Raw genomic sequence first — 16,812 nt, 5'->3', positions numbered from 1 at the left:
AGTTCTGACAGTGTGCCAACATGCCCCATGTGCCACACACACCAGAAGACCATCTCACCAGATTGGCACTGGGCAAAAGGACCTGCAACCGTTACTAAGCACTGTGCCAAGGCTGTTGGCCTACTTATGAGCTGTTCTCATGTTAGTGTCAAGCCAAGAAAATCTACACATACACACATGCACCCTTAAGCAAGTCTTTGTTATTTAAAACATGCCCTGCATTTAGGCCAAGATATTTCAGCTTGGCCCATCCATTATACCATGCTTCAAATTGAGCTTGTTGGCCTTTAACACAATTGGACAACTGAACAGAGGTGGCTGTTTGAAGAGCTGCAATGACTTCAAAATTGAGCAATCAGCTAACACTATTTTTGCAACCATGCTCTCATTTCCCATCCTTGTTACTGATGATGCCACTAAAGATGCCTTTGTTGACAATGTGAAGAGCTAACTGTGGTGATGACATTCCCAACATGACCTCAATCAAGCATTTTCATAGCCCGGAGGCACAAAACAATTCAACAAACTCAGACACCGCAGAGAATCTCTTTACCCTCATTTTTATAATGAATGCAATTATATTAGGAAAATTGTTTTACTCCTCCAACAGGCAGTGGCCCTGACTAGAGGGGGGCTGTTTTGAATCTGTCATTTGTTTGGTTACTGTTTACAGTCAATTGTCAGTTTCTTTGACCACCCTCTATGGACGGCACCATTTCTGAATTACAGTTTATGCGCATAAAGTCAGTTAAAACACAATCAAAAATAACTTCAGTACTCTACACAAAGAATAGAAAAAATTGGATTCAGCATTGTAAGCTGAATGCACACCACCCTATGACTGGATATGTTGTCAAACACCTTTAATGTCATCTAAACACTTATTTTACTTAATCACCAAGGGGAGAAAAATGCTGAATATCATTGGTCATCGAAATGTACATTAGAATAATACACGCTAGGCAGCAGAAAACTGCAGTTATCACCATATGTCAATCATGGTCTTATCAGTGATACTTAGTTTTAGCTATGAAAAGGTAAATTAAACCGTAAACTCAGGAGATCTGGACCAGATATCCACCTCCAACTGCACAAATAATATATTTGTCAAAACATTCCTTCTCAGATTTGAAAGAAAACCGAGGTTTCACCCAGGGGTTAACCTAAGCACTGCCTGAGGGAAGAGCTATGCAATGAATGGAAAAGCAGGCCACACATCTATCCAGGCCATTTTTATTGATCCTTGAAACCCCTTTCACAAAGACCGTCCCACCCCCCATCTTGACCACAAAAAGGGGACAATATAAACAACCAATAAATAAGAATCTGCGTGATTAAGGCGGTTCTACATCTCCAATAGAACACAACAGTGTGGACATGTTGGAGTTATACAGCTTCATACAGTACAAGCAGTAGATTTTTCAGAACATCACATCTAAAAAGGCAGCACTTCATGAAAAGTGAACCATTTTTAAGTTTGGATGAAACTCCCATTGTAATGAAACAACATTTTACTTCTGTAATTTAAAAAATAAAAATAAAAACCCATGCTCTTTTAGATGACACTGGCATCAGAGCTTATTTCAAGACTATGCCACAGAGAGTTGGGGAAAAAAAAATAGCAGAAAACTAATTGTATTTTCCGCCCCCAACCTACGTTCAGAAAAAGATCATTAAACCACTTCAATCCCAAAATGGAGAAGCTGGTTGTTCTTTATATCAGGTTTCTCAGATAGGAATAAATAAATACACTTTTTAAACTGGTAAACTGTCTTGGAGTCCAGGCTTGGGAGGCTACATAGTGTCATAGCATTGTTCAGAGTGGCTTTTAAGAACTTCAGCATTTCTTTATTACATTCATGTCCAGGAAATAGGAGAAGTGGGCCCTAAAGCCATCCACCCTCTGGCCACAAGTGCACAAGACGCATGCCCTGTGCATTCAACGCAAATACCCAGAGTTCTCCTTTGTGCATCCTGCACAGCATTGTGGTATAGTCGTACGGAGAGGTGCTCACAAAATAAAAAGTGAGGAAATGAACGCTCTTCGTCTGTTCTGAACAATTCTCACTCTTCTGTCTCCATTTTTGCGCAACTGCAAATAAGGTCCTCTCAGCAACTAACAGTGCTTGGCTGCTGTTTGCTGACAAAGTCCGAGATGAAATCAAATTCATTCTGGCCCAGGAAGAGTTCTGGCAGCTCCTGGACTCGGTCTAAGCCCAGCTCCATGACCAGTGAAGTCAGGACATCTTCGTCAATCATATCCGCATCCATGCCATTCAAGGCTAGTGCCGGGCTAGCCATGTGCTGCATGTTAGCCAGCTGAGCTGGGCTCATGCGGTACTGGGCCGTGGGCCCCATGTGGTTCCCACCCATAGGACCCAGCGGATGTCCATGGTACTGGGTGTTGAGTTTCTGCAGTTGCATGCTGGCCATTAGCTGCTGAGAAGTTAATCCTCCATTCATGAACTGTTGCTGCTGCATATGCTGGGCCTGCTGTTGGTGCTGTTGGTGCTGTTGCGGATGCATGTGGTGCTGCTGTTGTGGATGATGTTGTTGTTGTTGCTGCTGGGGCTGGCCATTATACATCATGTGACCAGAGGTCATTTGATGGTGACCCATCTGGGCCCCATTCAGCTGTCCATTCATGGGTCCAGCCACCATGCCCTGTCGCTGCCTCATGGCGGTCTCCATGTTGGCCTGAGTGCCACCATAGTGCATCATCTGGCCACTGGGCAGCACCCTCATGCCCTGCTGGTTGGCATGCTGCTGGGGTCCTGCCTGCAGGCCGCTATTCATACCCATCCTGTAACCGTGGAGACTGGCACCCGCTGAGTTGTGATTCATGGGCATCATCAGATGATCTGCCATGCCTCCTGTCTACGAACAGAGAGGAGACACTGTTAGAACAAGGTAAGGGGCAGGCAAGGTGTTTCAAAGCACTAAGAAAATTTAGGAGAACACCAAGCAATATGGAATGTGCAAAGCTAGCCACCCATTTAAACCAGTATCAAACTGGTTAAGACAACAACAGAAATAATGTCACCATGTTTTAGGTTTTACTTGGCTGTGTAGTCCAAACCGGAGTCTCTATATAAATACTGACTTCTTTTACAGTCACCACGCTCTTCACCTTCATTGAAAAGAAACAAAGATACACGCTTCCTTACAATGTCACGATTCCACCTCGAGTTAAACCACCGAAATCGATTCCGGCGGAATAAATAAATAAAAAAAATCTGCAAGGTTGTTTTGCCCACTGGCTAATACTGAGAAATACTGGTGTGTTTAGTCTTCCTAAAACCTGCTCTCTCTTTGTGCCAAGGAATGAACGCCCAGGTTGAAATTACAGGTTAACGTACACTGTTTGGGTACATTTTAAAGCCAGATAATTCATCCATGACGGGATCGGCAAAACAGTGGCAAAATGCGTGCATCGCGTAATGCACAGTTTAAAATCCTATATATGTTGCATGACAGCTGAGGCAGAAAAATCTGTTACATTTTACGCACGTAAGGTTGCAACAAAGAACACTGACATCATGCAACATCTCCCCAACAGCTGAATCACCACAATTCTAACAAGGTATAAAATTAAACAGAGGCTCCCGATTTCCACCAATTACGGCGATTCGTTTGTTTAAATGTTAGTCTCTGATAATATCCCCCACACTCTAGCCTAGTGTTATCCATTTTCGTAATCTCGACTTTGAAACAAGGGAATGCAAACAATGGAGCAGCAGCAGCAGCAGCAGCCCCCAAGACCACCACAGACTAAAACCCCAATTTCCCCAACAAATAAATCCGATAAAAAATCACTTACCCGCATTCACTACGTTTCCACAAAGTTGCGCGACTTTTCTTCAGCTCCGGCTTTTTGAACAGTTTTCCTCTTGTAAGCAAAGCTCCTCTGAATTACAGCGTGTATTCCACAGGGTTACGCTTCATGCTCAAGCGGGGACGGTGTGCACAAAGACTGCCGCATCAGATCTTGAAACGACTGCCTATTTTCTGGGTCAACTCAGGGATTATGTACATCTAAAAAGCTCAGAGGAAGGCAGTCGGGGAGAGGTGGAGCCTCGGTCCTGCCTCTTCTTTGTTCCTATTGGCCCTACTTAATATAATTGTGCATGGGCGTAGAAAAAAAGGGGGCAGTTGGAGAGTTGTGACACAGTAGCCAATTTAAATACCCTCCTCCCCACAGTTTCTTTTTGAAAGATTATTTAGACATCTTATTTGTCATCAAAGCAGGTTTAAATTTCCTGCTGTGCTTGCAAAAGGCAAATAAAATACTAGAGTGACAAGGGATAGATAGATAGATAGATAGATAGATAGATAGATAGATAGATAGATAGATAGATAGATAGATAGATAGATAGATAGATAGATAGATCGATATTGTCTGTATTTATGCATAAATGCATGAGCATGGTCACAATAAGGCAGTACGTCAGACATCACATTGGTGTGGAAAAACTATGCACTCAGCTTTTCTGCACGTACACTTCATCTCCAAGATCACTGAGATCTCTGTTGGTCCATGTGAGCCATAGTTTGCTGTGTGTTGGCTTCAGTGAGGGAGGGCGGAGGAATGTAGACTGTGTGCTATTCTCAGGCTGTAGCGGCAACGTAACTACTGCTCGATGCGCTGCACGTGTGGGAATTTCTGCCTGTTTGTGTTTGGGTGCATGTGCATTCACTCTTTAGATGCACACATCTCTTGATTGGCCACTCCAGGACGACGAACTCTTTCCTGCAATTACATTTGAATGCAGCCACTTTGGGAGGGAGAGCCAACCCATTGTCCAGGGAATTCATCTATAAATGGCCAACCACTGGCAAAGGCATTTGTCATTGTTTGACATTGTCCAGCAACTTTAAGCTAATGTAAATGAACCACTCCCAGGTGTGAGCGCTTTCTGTTAAACTCACTCGCCCAGTCAGGCAATCTGAGTAAAGTATAGAATCAACACAAGAATCAAGTTTCTATTGTGATTTTCCCAGAGAAAGTATGGTGTAATTGTATTAGAGAGCACAGATAATGTGTGCAGACTCTCTGCAGTTCACCAATCACATCACTGCCTCTGTTTAAAATTCAAGATATTTGCATGAAATCCCAATCAACCAGGATTGCAATGGAAGATGTACACATTGTAATTATGTGATTGCTGCTTGCATTATTGTAAGAATGTTGAGGATCTACTTGTATTGTGCCCCTTCCACACTGTTTTCCTGCATACTGAGTGTGTTTATTTATGTACATCTTCCTGATTGGTTCATGATTTTGGGGAGGGAACCGTGACACACCTTACCTTAGGCCACTTTCTAATTTTTATGTTTACGTGCGAGCGTACATCTGTGACTGCCTTTCAGTGAAAAACAGGAAGAGAGAGGGTTAACGTGACTGTGTTTGTATGAGCAATAGGCTGTAAGTTAGACACACCCCTGTCCCACACTAAAATATGTATTAGAAATGCTGCAGTTACAGGATAAATGATCACACACAGGTTCCACCCTCAAACAGGTTAGAGAATTAGTCATATTTCAACAGAAATTTGTGTATTCACCTATTCTCAACCAATCAAAATGTGCTTCTTCAAGCTTTGATAAGCTCCCCCACAAATGGCCTCAACATTCCTCATTGACTCAACATGTCAGAAGACTGTCCACAGCTCTGCCTGACCTACACAAGCTTTGTTGTAGCAGTTGACCTAAGACCCTTACCATTGTTGAGTCACATTGCATAGACTGTCTACAGGCTGGCTGTGTCTGAAGCAGTGAAATAAACTGAATGTTTGCTTTGCACACCATATTTCATGAGGTAAGGTGGAATCCATTTGGACAATAAGACAGTTTTCATAATGTTACCTCTGTGCACCACCGTAGTGGGTCTGAAATGGGGCATTCAAAATGTAAGTGCAATGTAGACTTTCAGAAATATTGCAATAACCAATTTTGGAATCACAGGCATTTTTACATAGTTACTCTGTTTTTCCTTGCCCAAAAGGCAATATATCAAGATATAAAAATAGCATAATACATGGATTCAAATGCTCTCAAATGCAGTATGTGATGGCTGAAATTCGGAACTCATGGACATTAATAAATGCTACTTTCTTCTATTGACGTTCTTATCTAGCTTCTGCTTGTTTCTGGGGTTTTCTGCCTTTACTTTGGCTTTAGCAATTGAAAAGGAAGTCCAGTTGGGCTGACGAACCGTAACATTAATTTTATTTGCCTTAGGAAGCTTTTGGGATGCTTTTCTATATGTTGTAGGTCATTGACTGAATCTGAGCAGAAATATAGCCACACTATATATAGTGTGCTTCATAATTTATCCTGCTGCTTCTTTCAGCTATCGCTTCATCAGTAAACAGTGACTCACTTCTATTGGCAGGTAGCTACCCATGCCAGGTGATGTGGTACATATGAGCCCTTTCTGTTTCTCTCTACTGTCTTCCAATCTGGTACCAGTTATTCAGCTTAATTTATCCAACGCTGGTATGGTTTTCTAGTGAAATCTCACTCATTGTTACTGGTGGTTTGCATCTTTGTGATTACATTTATGAAGGAATTCCTTCAGCGACATGTCCACCTCCTCAAGAGTTTACTTGAATCAGCTAGATGCTTCAAAGGTGCTTTGTCCAAGTTTCTGCATCTCTCTAATAAATCTTTTTTACTTGACATCATCCATACAGCTACCAAGCAACAAAAAAGTCTGTAATTTCTAAATTGTTATTGTCATATTTTGTGTTAAACCCCTTTAACGGAAGTGGTGTACAGAAGCAAAATCATGAAAATGTCACTGTTCACTTAACTTCACTTCAGTGCTTCACTTAACCCAAACTCCATTTGTTATATTCCTCATCCTTACCACCGTTGATGACATTTATCTTTTTAACTTTTTCTTCTTGTTTAGATAAAAGTACGACAGAAAGAAAGAAAGCAAACCCACACACACAAACATATCGGTGTAATCATATGACTTTAATATTCTTCCTGTGCATTTCAAACGGTCTTTCTACACGTACTGATGACAATATCGGCATCCATTGTATTGCATTGCTTGTGAGCATAGTAATTAAACGAGAACCGTCCAGTCGTTCAGTGCTTGTGCATAATCACTTATAAAAATAGGCAACATGTTTCATTGTTGAAGAATTCTAAGCATGAAATTGTGAAACAATCCATGATGCAGCTTGAGAGAGAACAAAAAACAGCTGTTTCTCGAAATGTGCTGTCTAGTCTCAATTAAGTCGTAAGGAACATGTAAAAGTCACATATTTTTGAGTGGCACAAAGCTGATACTTTATTGACTTGGGAAAGCTGTCTTCCAAGAGACTCTGCTCTATTTCTAGGCATCATCTGCCTAGGCACTCTGCATGTAATTTCCACTGGCTCACGTGACTGCGCCAATTCAAGCAAACTTTGTAGCTGTTATGAAGCTGGCCAGCAAGATGAGAGAAAAGCTGCCATATCCGTGCCATCCATGCGTCTTCAAGGGAGCCTACAGACTGACTGCAGAAGCCAGTGTTCATTCCTCCTGAACCTCCACGGGTGCCTTTGCTCCAACCGTCTTTGAAGCAGTGGCACCCGCTAGAGTCAATTGAAGAGAAAGCTACACAGAGGAATTTCCTGCTAAGTGCTGCACTGGGTACCAACTTTATCTTTGGTTCTAAAGGCTTTCTGTGGAAAAAGAAACCACACCAACAACATGTGAACAAGGAAATGATGGGACAAGATATTCCTCTGACAATGATTCAGCATATCCTTTAGTTAGGCAAGATAGTCCCTGAATAGGTTTTGCCATTGCCACGAGCCTTGTCATTGCTTTAACCCCAAACAATGTCCGACTTATTTGATTAAGGTTAGGAAGGTTATTTTCTGGTTGTCTGGAAATCCAGATGGATACAAATATATGGTACATGTTCTTCATCTTTGTCAGCTGAACGTGAGCACTGCATGCAGACTGCACAGTTTGCGTGCAGTATCTCAATTTCAGTTCTACCCAATAAATGTAGAACTGTATACTTGCAATGCTTTACACCACACCCTCTGAGTAAACCATAATATTACTCATTTTAAATGCAGACAGGTAACTAGAGAAACAGACTCTAAAGAAGCTACATTTCTTAGGTTTTGCTGGCTTAAATAAGTAACTTGTAATGGCTTATAAAGAAGTAGAAGAGCCTTCTCGTCAAGCTGCAGTAGTCATCTGCCAGTGGATGCTGAACCACTCACCTAAGTCATCTTTAATCTCTGTCACCATCAAGTAATAGCTTCAGATCTGAAACCAGCTGAGTCAATCCTGCCTACCTGACTAATCCTCCCTGCAGTGTCTCTGCCAGGATTGACTGGCTGTCTAAGCGTTGTATAGAGGCTTGTATCTGTAGTTTACATAACACTACCATATGTCACTGAGCAATCAGGAAATGCTCTCACATCCTTTAAGTAAACGTGTTTCATGTGCACCATTACATTTCTTAGGAACCCTTCTCGTCATACAGTACAGTCTTGTAACTGTCCAACCATGACATAAAACAGGTATTCACTTTATGTGTTCTAAAAAATTAAATTGAGACAATTACCATAGGTGTTTAAGGACATTGTATATATGGACTTCAGCATTTACAGTTGTGCACACTGAAGAGCATCAGGACAAACGTAATTGCCAAAGACATAAAACGTAAATGGATATTGTACTTTTAAAACACCCCAGAAGCTTTTGCTCTAGATTCAGAGTAAAGCCATCAATAATCTATGAAGTGTACACTCTATTATCCCATTTTAGTCTACAGTTAGCTTACAGTTTCAAGGCATAGATACCTTGGCTGCAACTCTATAACATTAATGCACTGCCACTTCATTCAATGGGACAAAGTGTGTCCTGTTATGTTTATTTCCCATGAGATGTGAAACCAAAAATCAGTTTGTCAGTTTCTCTCTTGCTCTCTCTCCCTGTCTCTCAGTCTCTCTTTCACTTGCTGTGGGGGAGGGTTGTTATTGTTCTGGTAAATGAGTGAGTCTCTATAAATACTCTGAAGGCTTCCTTCTCCATCTCAACCACTAATCAACAGTCACTGTTCAGCCAAGCAGCTGAGAGAGGGTAATAAGCCTGAGTCAAGGCTAACGGATAAGGAGTGGGGGAGGGTCGGACTCAAACAAATAGTGAAGAAGTGGATACGAGACCTTGCGGTGGGGGGGCGGTGGGGGGGGGCGACTGGTAACTGCATTCATGGGCCTGAAGTCACAACAAGTGGGGGTGAGAGGCATGAGTGAAAGTAAGGATTTGGCAAGGGGGGGTGGGGGCTTTCCAACAACTTTTGTAACTGCTCCCTGTGAAGTTAAATGATTATATTTCAGAACAGCCAGGGTTTCCTTTCTGCTCTGTTTGTGTCATGGTGACATACTGATTGCTTTAAGAAAATACAAATTTTGTCTATGTGGCCACATAATCAAAGTCGGTTTTCACACTATACGCAACTGCTGTCCAGCCAAATTGGAAGGCAAAAATGCTTTAGGCTATTCAGAGCCTCTTTCAAAATGAATGGTGCACACAGTCTCCACAGGAATGCATTCATAGTGTTTCAAAATCATTGCTTCAAGTAACCATGCTTGTTGGTGTTGTTTTTGGAAAGCTCCAGAAATTGTTGTAAGCAGCTCCTCTTAAGTCAGAAAGGTGGAGGAGGAAGGGGGATTCCAGAAATTGCTCATTTCTAGAACAGAAAACCATGCCACATTTATTTTAGAATTTATTTTAGTGGAGTGACAGTAAAGTGGGGTGTGAACATGTGTGAAAGCCCTTGTTATTTCTCACACAGCTACTATACTGGGTTCAAATTGAAGTTTACCCTGATTATGGCAAAAATGGGTGTCATGACAGTGGTTTTTATGTCACATCTTGTCTCGCGGTGTATCTAGGGTAGCTCTCAACATCCCAACAGAGAGATTAACATGTTGAAATTTTTATAGTGTTCTGACCAGTATGACCAACCACAGAGTGCCTGGTTAGCCAATGAGGGTGTTTTTGAGAGTGTAAACATGGAAAAAAAGAGGAATGATGCCAGTATAACTAGGTGAAGAAATGGAAATGAAACATCCTGTATCATGCATACATTTCTTTTTCCATTGTTTGTCTAGATTCTATTCCTGGACATCACTAAGTCGTGCCTTTTTCCCGATTAAATCATGCATGCCAGCACCTCCAGCAAGAATGATTGATCATGATTTCAGTCACACAAAAAGGCGAAGCTTTATGAAATTCAAATCCACCACTTTGTTTGCTTTAGAGGAGAGAACATCCAAAGATGTGCATGTTTATCCCTATTTGCCATTATCCTCCAATCTCTAATGCCACTCCTCTCTGTGCCAACAAGCTTTTCACAGCTCACTGAAAGTTTCAGCATTTGGAAAAGGTATGACTCCTTTCGCTTTTACATGTGGTCGAATTACAATTCATATGACAACGCCTAGAGTGGCCTTAAGACACAGAATGTGGCCAGGCTAACTGCTAACTGCTAACTGAGAAAGTAAAAACCAAAAAAGATATTAGATATAAGTAATGTATTTTTAAAAAATATATTGCATTATTTATTCCCCATAGAAAGTAATTCACAACACCTTTCATCGCACATTACTTTTTCAGTATTTTGCAACAGGGCACAAAACATCCTTCTTTTATTATTTATTGAAAAGGTGGCAGAAAAGTTGGTGAAAACCACCCCAGAGCACACTTACCAGAGGAAAAAATGTCATGGCTGGATAGATTCTACTGTAGAAATGAGTACAAGTAGAAATGGAGGCTCTGGTGTTGCAAGCGTCACTGCACGTATTACCCTTTGAAAATTAGGTTTTGGCTGCTTGGCATAAACTCAGCTTTACATCATTCTAGGTCTGGGGTTCCTGTACAGGCCACTAGCTGTGTGTTAGCTGTATGTTGTCTGTTTGGGTGCTCTGTGTTAGCACCAGGAGATAGGTGTTTCTGATATCATGCTATTGTCCAGCTTTTTGCAATAAAAATTAAATAAAACATTTATGTTGATATCTCCACAAATTAAAAAAATTACGTTTCAGTATTTCCCCGCCCCCACCACAGGAAATTAAGTCAGCTAACTGTAGAGCATATACACGGGGAAAGGACACGCTTGATTACTTTTTTATTCTTCTATCCATTGTACAGATAATTGAAATTATGTAACATGAGTAACATAATAAAACAGCAATTACTGCGTCACAGAAAAATCTAATTTGATTAAAGCTAGGCCGACTACTTTGGAATGCACTGAGACAAACATTGATCTAAGGTACTACTGCAAAACCTTAATATCTATAGTTTAGAATACCAAGCTTAATAATCATGTTAGCAAACTCTCCAATGATTGCTTCACACAACTTATGCAAATATGAGGGAAGTCAGTTTCATGGTACCAGGAAATGGCAATGCCAGTCATTTACAGCCATCACCACAACACCGGCTCTGTCTGCATTTCCAGCCTACATCATTCTTCGGTACTTACTAGCCTTAGGGATCATTGTTGTACCAAACACTAATTATGTCCTCTTCACCACGCTTCCTGCCTCACAGCCACTGCTGACGTTTCCAGTTACCTCTAGGAACACACACATGCGCATGTACAGTAGAGGGATAGAGGATAAATGAACAACAAGAGCCAGCACAATCTGTAAAACACATAGCTATTATGGAAGGGAAAAAAGGAGTGGGGGACACTGGGAGAACACAGTGATGATGTGAAGAATGACCTATTAATCATTCATTATCTCCCAGCACTGTTAATGAGGTGACGACTCTTAAATAATTAGCAATGTGACTGAAGCATATTTCCATAGCAGTAGCCTGAGGACGTGGAGGGCGTTGGGGACGAGTGGGGACGGGAATATGGGATGCACCAGGCACAAAAAAGAACAGCCCCACACCAGCTTAGCAAACAATAACTATCCTGATAGGGGGCTCTGGGAGGCATGGCCAGAGATAGACATGCACAGAGGAGAAGAGAGGGATATAATGAAGCTATATGCAATATTGAGACAAGAATGAGCCATGTAGGAAATACTTTGAAATAGTTACATCTAAATAGTGGGGATTTAAGTTGTTCACCCAGCAGCTCTTATTATCTGTCTGTCTTGTTTCAAGAGGCCAGGCCAGGGCCTTCAGGCTTTTCTAAAACACAAGCCAACAGGGAACTCTGGCTAGCTTGTACCCCAGCCTGCCATAGGCCTATTCATCTTGCACAAAGCACACAAAAGAGCAGACCATGAGCCACATTCTTGACATCCAACCTCATCACCCCCCACCACCCTCATAACCCAAGCCCTGAGTAGCACCCCTCCCCCAGTGCCTCCCACCAGCCAGGGCAGACAGGAGCTGCTATGCTACCTACACTGGAAGGCTGGCTGGTTAGAGTTCTTTGGTGGAGGAAGGGATACACAGAAGGAAGGGAGGGTGTGGGATAGAGGGGGCAGGGATGTTTTCTCTTCAGTCAGCTAATTGACTCACAGATGTCATGAGGAGTCAGGTTTGCGGTGGGGCTAAAGCACCCATTGACACTTTTCCCCTCCACAAACAAACAAGGCGCACACAGGGGAAGACTGTGCACACTTGCGTGCACAGATACTTGTGGCCTTTCTGTCTGTATCTTTCTCACACACCTCCACAGTAAACAGACATGTATTTACGTCAGACAGGGGGATTGGAGGTGGGCTTTATTCACTTCTCCAAAATAAATCTCTAGGTATAAATATGACAGCAAGCCATGTGACGGTTTTGACTGCAACTCAAACAAAAACACTAGTCACTAACCTTTGTGGACACTAAAAATATGGATTGTTTGGGGCATAATTTCATTTTTCTCTTTACCATCTGTGGAGCCTCCATAACTGTCGAGCGAAAGCAGGTTTCGTCCGCTGATACATTGCTGCAATAACACTTGAGGCAGTGCAAACACTGTACGACCTATGAAATGACCTATTTTCAAAGCAAGGCTCCATGTCACGCCATGTTAGCCTGCTGCAATTTCATCTCCTACATGTATGCACTGCAGAATTCAAATATCTTGTCTGAACACCCAAACCACTGACAGCTGTGTGCGTGCGTGTGCGCCTGTCATCATGTCCATGTGTTTGTGTGTTCCAACTAGACTGCTAAACAGCTGAGCCCAAATTGAAAGTCAGTGCTGTCATTCCCTATATTTACCAAATGACTCACTCACAGCAGAAATCTGTTTGGACACCCAGTTAGTATTCAAGCAGTTGGTTACAACATCACTGACAGCAGAAAATAATTAGGAGGGAAAGTGAATAGGAAACATATTGCAGAATTACAGTGGTGCACTGTTTAGCTGCTAAAAACAAGGTAGAATGAATTACCTCCAGTCTCAGGGGTGGTGGCAAAAGTGCAACCAATTTCTAAAAGGCACAGTGTTGCACTTAAAGTCTATTTGATAATAGTTGAGGGATCTGTACATTCTCAGAGACATGCATCCTCCAGAGGTAACATTCAAGTTTAAATGATTACTTTATTTAACCAGGAAAGACCTATTGAGATTTGAAATCTCATTTACGAGGGTGACCTGGACAAGTGTCACGCTGTACTACCAAGAAAACACAAATCAGGCATTTTTGAGTTCTCTAAAAAGCTCTCTGCCTGGCTGAAGTTCCCCCACCCCCGTGGCCTTTGTCCATTGGTCTTCCCATCATGAGGTCTGTTAATGGTAGAACCATATCACTATCCTGCACGGGCGCTGACAGCAAGATGTCCCCATCAGGAAACAACAAGTTCTCCTTCCTGATTGAGAAGCCTATCTGTGTGCACCATGATTACCTCGAAATGTTGAGCAATGTCCTGGTGAGCACATGTCTTAGTGGGTTAACACATATGCGCAAAGCTTTAGCAGAGATACACACACAAACACACACACCAGTCCTCTGCCCACTAATGCTGCCTATAGTCCGCCTGTCCTCTTCCTGTTTTTCCACTCACCCACACTGTTGTCACTCTGGCCAGGAAGCTGTGGGGGAGATACGGATGACAAAGTCTCTCTTTATTAAATTGGCAAAGAGTGTCTGTAGTGCTTTTGGAGTTCTTGCATGTGTGTGTTTCAGAGAGAGAGAGAGAATGATAGATAGAGAGTGAGAGAGAGAGCACTAGTGAGATGGGGGTGGGGACCTAAGCCAAGGGCGAGAGGCTTATCCAAGATCCACTCTGGGCTCATCCCTGGATATTACTGTTTGAAACCATGAATCAAAAACAGAAGATGTGCAATAAAAACCAAAATGCCACCTTCAAACATTCATAACATCCATCCAATGTAAGACACACATTTTCTTTTATGAATGGTAAAGTGTGCATTGTACATTTTTAAATTAGGTATAAGTTATACAGTCACAGTCAAAGCAGAACAGAAAGATGCATAATTTAATTCCAAGTCAATCTATCAGTGGATTAGTAAATTGGCTTTTGAGGTCAGTTTTAGTAGATTTGAATTTGTGCTGGCCTGTCATTCTTGGAACCGGCTATTTATTAAATGTCCAGTTATAACTTACCAACCACTAACAGACCCAGCAGAATCTACTGAGCTATGGACTTCTCCAGATGCTGAACCAGCGTGACCTGGGTTCTAATGAGGCCCATACTCCCTGTAATCGCCATGAGAAACATTGGAGGTTGATGCAATTTTAAAAACAACCAAAAACAAAATAAACAGCACAAACTCACTATTGCAGCAGTAACCGTACTGAGTTAGCTTTTTCAAAGCTTTCAAAGAAGCTAGTGCCATATAATAAGCTAGCTGCATTCTTATATAAGGTAAAATGACTTTATCCTTAGTATATAGCAAATATCACCAGTAAGGATCAACACAGGTCAACACAACAACATTGAGGGTGAATTTGAGTAATCTGGGACATTGAGTAACATCGGAGTGCCAGTGTGTTTATTTCCTGTTCTAACAGCAAGAATGTCACGTGACTAAAATCAGTGGCACAAAAAGGGGCAGGAAATGGCTCCATGAGCAAGACAAGAGTCTGAACTTGTTTCAAGTGTGTTTACATGTAATAGTTCTTAAACTAGTGTCTAAATTTGAGGAAGCTGAATGTCATGCTCTGAGTAATTGGGACTGCTTACTATTATAGATATTACACAATATTTTATACTTTTAATACTTTCTGAAAAAAGTCATTCTATATTTTTGCTGTTGGCTAAATCGTGTCATGCATTTTTTGTGGGGGAGAGGGAAGATTGGAGACATCTTATAACTTAGCAGCAGCATACTCAATTATTTGTTGCATATTTTTATGTTTACCTTCATATGATTTATTTCGTTTACAAATGAAACATGGGTTTTTAAGTATAACTGATTCAACACTTTTATTTGTATAAATTGTTATTCTTGTTTCCAGTTCTGTTGTCAGCTGTGTACAGTCTCCACGTCCGTGTGCAGGAGATAACGACAGGGAGGACAGAGGACAAGATAAGACATTGTGCTGTGCGGTCAGGGAGTACGCCCTTCTCTCCCTCCTCCGTTCTCCCTCCTCTCTGCTGTCCTTCTTATCTGCAGCCTCTGTCTTGACCTCCACCCTGCTGCATGTTGTTAGTCAGGGAAGAAAACAGCATGGGACTCGAGCAAGCACAAGTGAACACTGTTAAAAAACATTCTCCAGTGCGCTCCTCTCAAAGTAAAACAGAGTTCACAAAGCTTTCGTTTTGCATTTTTCCAAAAAAAGAGCACATTACACCAGCAGGAGCTTTCCAGTTAAAACTTTTGGATTGTGCAATTTTAAAAAGATCGCATCCTGTCAGTCAGGCATGTTCGGAAAACCATGTGCAAACAAAAGGGAAAAAAAGAGAAAAGAATCACATAATAGTTACTGCTTTTAAATTACAAAAGGGTATCCAATGAATTAGGTTTTACAGATGACACTCCCCTGGGAGGCAGACAATGAACAACTGTTTAACATGAAAAAAGTGCTGTTACTTCTAAAGCCTTTTGTGTACTGTATTTGTTATTAAAATCGATGTCTCAGTCATGAGCATTCGGTGCTTTGTTTGCAAGTGAGGTTTGTCTGTATTTTGAAATGTAACATTCTGACTTGTACTCCCAGTGTTCTCAATTCAGTTCAGTTCAATTCAATTTCATTTCTATAGCGCCAAATCACAACAGTCGCCTCAAGGTGCTTTATATTGTAAGATAGGCCCTACAATATTACATACAGAGAAAAAAAGCCAACAATCATATGACCCCCTATGAGCAAGCACTTTGGCGACAGTGGGAAGGAAAAACTCACGTTTAACAGGAAGAAACTTCTGGCAGAACCAGGCTCAGGGAGGGGCGGCCAACTGCTGCGACCGGTTGGGGGTGAGAGAAGGAAGGCTAAAAGACTCCCATGCAATGTGCAAGTGCATCAACTGAAAGAATACGGTAACTTCCAGTGAACATCCAATGTGATGCTTCAAACACTTCAGTATGAAACCTCTTTTTCTTCTGGGAAAAGGGACCGGGACAGAAAAAGGCACACCTTGGGAAGCCAAATTTCTGAGAGTCCTTAAGGGCATTTGTTATGTTGCCCTTTAAGAAAAGTAAGCTAACAAAGGAGGGAAATTAAAATATAGTTACAGTATTTAAAGCTGCACAGCCGGCCAGTAGCTGTGAGAAGTGTGAAAGCTTGTTTTGGTTGTGGTTGCTGAAATCAAATCAGTTGAATCATAGTGACATCTTTAAGCAGCACTCGGCTGGTTTGGTTTGGCACTTACACAGCACTACTAGACCATTTGATCCCAATGGACAGATTAAAAGATAGGTA

The 16,812-nt window shown here is 41.7% G+C and overlaps 1 protein-coding gene across 1 annotated transcript; it reads right to left on the bottom strand.

Annotated features, from left to right (window-relative positions):
* Window positions 1-1,217: 1,217 nt before the first annotated feature.
* Window positions 1,218-4,040, bottom strand: cited4b (Cbp/p300 interacting transactivator with ED-rich tail 4b). Its single transcript, XM_006791664.3, has 2 exons — window positions 3,821-4,040; window positions 1,218-2,877 (listed from the first exon to the last, which is right to left on the bottom strand). The coding sequence occupies exons 1-2, from the start codon at window positions 3,824-3,826 to the stop codon at window positions 2,110-2,112; spliced, it is 774 nt and encodes a 257-aa protein (XP_006791727.2). The 5' UTR covers window positions 3,827-4,040; the 3' UTR covers window positions 1,218-2,109.
* Window positions 4,041-16,812: the final 12,772 nt, after the last annotated feature.

This window comes from Neolamprologus brichardi, chromosome 11 (genome assembly GCF_056152115.1).
Source record: "Neolamprologus brichardi isolate AB-2024 chromosome 11, ASM5615211v1, whole genome shotgun sequence".
Classification (NCBI taxonomy): domain Eukaryota; kingdom Metazoa; phylum Chordata; class Actinopteri; order Cichliformes; family Cichlidae; genus Neolamprologus; species Neolamprologus brichardi.
Note: the sequence above shows the minus strand (reverse complement) of the source record. Positions and strands in the feature narration are given on the sequence as shown.